Source organism: Nicotiana attenuata, unplaced genomic scaffold (assembly GCF_001879085.1).
Source record: "Nicotiana attenuata strain UT unplaced genomic scaffold, NIATTr2, whole genome shotgun sequence".
Taxonomy (NCBI): Eukaryota; Viridiplantae; Streptophyta; class Magnoliopsida; order Solanales; family Solanaceae; genus Nicotiana; species Nicotiana attenuata.
Window position 1 is genome coordinate 59,833 of NW_017671535.1, and position 5,720 is coordinate 65,552.

At 32.7% G+C, this 5,720-nt stretch overlaps 1 protein-coding gene across 1 annotated transcript; it reads right to left on the bottom strand.

The window, feature by feature from the left end:
* Positions 1-262: 262 nt before the first annotated feature.
* Positions 263-5,099, bottom strand: LOC109208848 (GDSL esterase/lipase At1g09390-like). Its single transcript, XM_019372002.1, has 5 exons — positions 4,676-5,099; positions 2,096-2,281; positions 1,845-2,002; positions 1,121-1,394; positions 263-609 (listed from the first exon to the last, which is right to left on the bottom strand). Exons 1-5 carry the CDS (start codon positions 4,986-4,988, stop codon positions 380-382), a joined length of 1,161 nt encoding a protein of 386 aa, XP_019227547.1. The 5' UTR covers positions 4,989-5,099; the 3' UTR covers positions 263-379.
* Between the last annotated feature and the right edge of the window lie 621 nt (positions 5,100-5,720).

The following is a 5,720-nucleotide window of genomic DNA, read 5'->3' on the forward strand; positions in this document are numbered from 1 at the left end:
TTGGCTAACAAAAGTCTGAAGAGCTTTATTGACTTGAGAGGCAATAAGTTTTTGCAAAGCCTCATTCATGGTTTCAACATTTTCAAATTGAGCCTGTCCATCTCTGTGAGATCCATCAGGAGTGCCTTCACGAGACCGTCGTGGGGAACCTCTTGCTTTCCATTTTCCGTTAAAGCAATTCCTCTTTAATGTTCAATCACGTACGTCATAGAACTAACCCGAATTAATTTGGAATGGAAACTAAAGATCGATTCAACATTTCTTCCATCAAGAAATATATATTGCATTGGATACGTTTGACAAAGTTATTTGATTGGTCACTCACAACGGTAACAGAGAAAAGAAGTAGCAACAGCTTATTAAATAGTAGTAGGAATTTCTAGGTACAAAAGTGATGCAAGTCAAGAGGAGGAGTGGAATAGTTTGTAGAGAGTATTTTGGAGGCAACAATTGCATTAGCATACTCAGTGTAATGAACTCCATCCCAGCTGATATATGCAGAGCCTTCCTCACACAAACTATACCCACTTTGGCGACACGTTATATTGGAATTATAGTTGTAAGGCGGACCACCAGAACCACAGCACACCATCAATGGATTTTGAATACCTATTATCACAGACGAAATCAGATTTAGTAATCAGTAAATGCAGAATGCAAATTTAGTATAAAAATATATTCTTTAAATATATTGGAGTACTGTTCTACTATATGTATAGTTCAAATAGAGTTGTACGGATACTACATCAACCAATACTTGCTATGCATCTGCAACTTAAGAGTGTCAAAGAGGCGAATTGAGCTACATTTAGGCGTACGGTCAAATCGATCAATGGATTGGGCTATATATGAAAATTATCACGCACATGAAACTAAAAAAAAGCACATTTTCGATGTTTTGATAAGTTTCCTCCAAAGTATTTGGGCTATATATGGAGCTCAAATTAGCCCAAGCTTTAAAATGGGTTACTTGGGCTATCCCCATACTGATTCGTCTTTAAATTTTGGCCCAATTATAATTTCATGCTCTAAATTTGACGTACAATTCATATTTAGGACTACTCAAAAAGTTTGCGTGTTGTGCAACAATTAATACGTAGAAATCTTCAGTTAAGCTCACCATAAGCGCTCGAATGGGCGATGAGGTCATACTTGATGGCATAAATATCCACGTACACAATGGTTGCGTCATTCATTTGGAGCCTCAGCTGTTCACAAAGAGCGCGCAACTGATTGTTAAATGTTTCCGCAGCTTCGTTCATAGACTTAATGCATCCATAATCATCCAAATCGTTCAAATTACTAACATTTCTTGTCGCAAGCCTCTGTGGCAAACAACCCAAGGGTCCCGTGTTATGAACCCAGAAATTTTTCCCACCACGATTGTATATGCCCTGTATTTATTAATTTGTGTTAATTAATAATGAAGGTGATCATTCAACATCTCAATATACTGTGCTTAACGTACATGAGGCATAACGTACAGGTCAAATTTTCCTCTATACTCTTTGAAATTGGAAGATTTTGCCTTTCATTAGACTTTTGATCTCATATTAAGGTGTCCACCATTAGGAAAAAGTCTCATTTTTGTCCTTAGACCTCTAACGGAGCTCCAATTTGAGGGTAATTTTGAATTTTAATAAAAAAGTTAAGGGGTAAATTTAGACTTTTTAATGAAAATTTGAACACGTGGAGTCCACCAACTTTATGTTAATTGAAAGGGAAATATGAGACGATTTGCTAATTATTGATTGGACAAATTAGGTGTAGCGTAGAAAAACAATGAGCGTAATTTGGATGTTAGTCGCAAATTTGGACCTTTACCCTAAGGAAAAAAGACTCACCCAGACTGCAGCTTGAATCTCAGATATGAAAGAAGGGATCTTTTCGAGAACTTGAGAAGCTTGTGAAAGGTAGGAGAATGCATTTGCAATATCATTCTGTCCTATGTCTATCATGTAAATTGCATTCTTGAAATCGTCCTCGGCCAAGTCTTTCAGACCTTGTCCAATTAAAAGTTGAAAAATTAGCATATTAATTGAGGTTAAGCGGGGAGTGAATATGTAAACATTAATATATACTGCTATTTAATTACCTATGGATTGTAACTGAAGGGACCGCGCTTTGAACCTTATAAATTGAAGAACTTGAGTACTCAGAGTAAATAAAGCATTTTTGGGGAGTATAGTTGCACCTCCTATTGCAAAATTTTCTCCGTTCTTAAAATTTGGTCTTACAGATTCCAGATATGCATTCAAATAACTCATGTTCAGACTTTCACCTGCAAGCATGTATCACACCACAGAAAGTTAATTAGTTAGTATTTGTCATTGAATGTTTTGAGTAATTATTTTGGGTAGTATTTTAATTTATTAATAACCACATTACTCTCTCATTCACGCTGATCAGACAAGGAGCCTTAGGGGCTTGAATATAAATATGTATCCTATCCATGAGTGTCTAATTTATGATAGAGATATAGCTTCTGTGACAATAAAAATTTTAATATATTACATAACACTCTTATAGACACTTGACAAATAAAATACAATATTCACCTCTATGTAGTTGAAGTGATTATAAAACCATTTGTTATTAAAAACTTAGCAAGCAGGCTGCATATGGGGTCGTAAGAATGGAGAATTGACAGTACCGTGGGTGGCAGCACCGAGATAAAGTCACGGGCTCGGCCCAAAAAATACTCGTGTGTAAATATAGTACGGCGGAGGTAAATGTCTGAATACGACCGAATTTAATAAATGTTCAATATTTAATTAAATTAAATATGTACAACTTGAAGTCCTAGCTTTAAATTCCAGAACTAATAAAATTTAAATCTTGGCTATGCAAAAGTACTAGTAGTATATATATTTATAGAAAAAGAAAGTAGAATATTTTCTCACCATATTGTTTCACGGGGTAAAAGAGAGCTTGTTATGTATACAAATATAGGGGTGTACAAATCGAATCGGAAAAAATGTATCAAACCGAAAAGTCAAATCAATCCGATTAAAAAACTCGATTAGGTTTTGTTTGATTTGGTTTGGTATTGAGTAAATAAACCCGGACCAAACTGATATATAAATATATAATATTTATATTTTAAGACTTTAATTTTATAGAATTTCTTTAAAAAAACGTCTAGAAATATTTTCGATTCTCTTATGGGATGTAATATCTAGTTAAATATGAAGTGCTCCATATTTATTAACTTTAAATAATTAGTTGTACGATCACTTTCTTATCAAGTGTTACTGAAATGCGTCAATCTCTTTGTTCTTCATTATTCATATGTTAAGATCTATTAAATTCTTATATCTTTTTTGAATTTGAAATGGTATTCAAATAATTTAAAGTTAAATAGAACATATCATTATATAGGTTCGTATTTATTTTTATGTTTAATTATTAAATTCGGTTAACCTTGAAAGTGTACATCAACGTAAAATTATTGCCAGACAACTAAAAAAGTACCTATCATGTGTTACTAAGAAAATTCTTGCATAAGAATATTTTATTAGCTCATATATTTGTCAAGTTTTCAATTTTTACTAAACACATATTTACTTATAAAAAATTTAATAAAGTAAGATTGTAATAATATTCATGTAAAAAAAATCCGAAAAACCTGACAAAATCGAATCAATCCAAACCGATATAGTTGGTTTGGTTTAGTTTTGATAAAAACCGAACCAACCCGGTCCATGTATACCCCTACACAAATATATGAATACTGCCAAAAGGAAATGGATTCAAGTCAAGTGACAACGTGTCTTTTCTTTGAACTAATTAAATTCATTCCTATAAATTGTTTTTGGCGCAGAAGTCTGTAAATTAATATGCCTCATTCCTACAATAGTATTTTGAGTATTTCCTGAAAAGATCAAAGTATCTAACTTTAAAAGAAATTCCAGCAGTATTTCTTGAATGAGTTGATCAAAACTATTCTAAGAGAGCTGAGGGATATTGATTGTTTACCTACCTGGTATACACTTTCACGGGTTAAAAGAGTGCTTGTGAAGGGTGACGTGAAAAACTCCACATAAGTATACTCCTCTCCGTCCTACATGTGATGATATTTGACTAGCCAGAAGTTTATAAAAGAAAAAAATAACATTCGAAACTTTGTAATCTAATAATATTTAAAAATATCCTTGTGATTGTAAACAATTTCATTAAGGTGTAAAAAAAATTATATTATTTCGCACTTAAAAAGGTATCGTTATTTTTAGGACTAACTAAAAAGAAAAGGGTATCATGTAAATTATATTGGGACAGAAATCAAATATCCGTTTACTAGTTGCATATGTGAGACAGTGAGAGACATCGGCAGCCCCTTAAAGATAGAGTGTCTAAGTGAAAAGTGAGGACAACTTTAAGGGGCTGCCGATGTATTTGACCTTTTTATTGGAAGCAAGTTACTTTGATGTTGGAAAAGAATAATGCATTTTTATATTTGAAAATAATTTAACGTTTAAACTCTTTGTTTCGCACTTAATGAGAAACTTCCGTTACACAAATGTTATGATAGGTTTAAAGCAAATGTTATGATAGGTTTAAAGCACAAATTCAAAATAAATTTGGTTCTTTCTTAAACTCCAATTTAAGCTACCTTAGATAAATTGGATTTTCAGGAATTAACAAGTTTTACAAAAAAAGAGCAAGAAGGGCTTACAAAGAAAGTCAAGAATTAATCGTCCATCACATAATCTATCAGATGGCTGATCATGAAAAAAGGAACGACCATCTGGATATCCAAATCTGATTCCATGGGCAGCACAATAACCACCTGTGTCTGAGTTTGAGTCTCCAAAATTGAAGATCACCATATTTCTGCTACACTCACAGACAACAACGTTAGCCAGTTGAGAGATGCACAACAACATCGAAAAACAAGTAAGTAATACAAACGTAGAATTTGTAATACTACTAGTTTTCATCTTCATATATACTTTCTCCCTTCTTTTATATCCGAGTATATTACACATCTTATAATAGAGCCAATATATAGAAAAATCAAGGACCTAAGAATAAACTACTTGAAGTTTTTCACATGAAGTGGAGCAATGGGTGCAGCACTTCACAGATAATGGGAATATATAGTTGAGATATGGTCTTATGTTTTTTCTTTATAACAGCTGTTGAGGAGAATCATAATTGACAAAATAATGATTTTAAATTGACATTGTCCACTTGCGTTCACGAGATTGCATAGCAAATTGTTACACAATTTCCTAGATAATTAACCAATTCGTGGAGAAGTGGACAATTCCACTAAAATTTTTGAGTGGCTGGCACTGGTATTAATTAGAATTTCAAACGCATTTAACTTTTTTCCTCAAGAAGTCTGAAATCTCAATGATGGATTTGAGTATTAACTTGCAACAACTAACAATTCTTTGCATGAAGTTTCTTTAATACGCAAATTTGTTGCAAGGTATAAATACTTCCTTTATTTGATAAACGATTGAGAATTTAATTAAGAATAGAAATACTATCTTATAGAGCTAATGGCATAAGTAAGCAAAAGGCTACCAAATTAGACCACCATTTTTAATTTGCCAGGTCACTTACCTTGCGCCGTTTGGCTATAGATTTTGACAAATTTTTTTCCAAATTTTTTTGGCAAATACCTATTCGTTTATAAATATTCATATTTTGGAAAATTTTTAAATTCCAAAAGCAGCTCAAGAGCTGTTTTTCGTCCAAAATAGTATCAT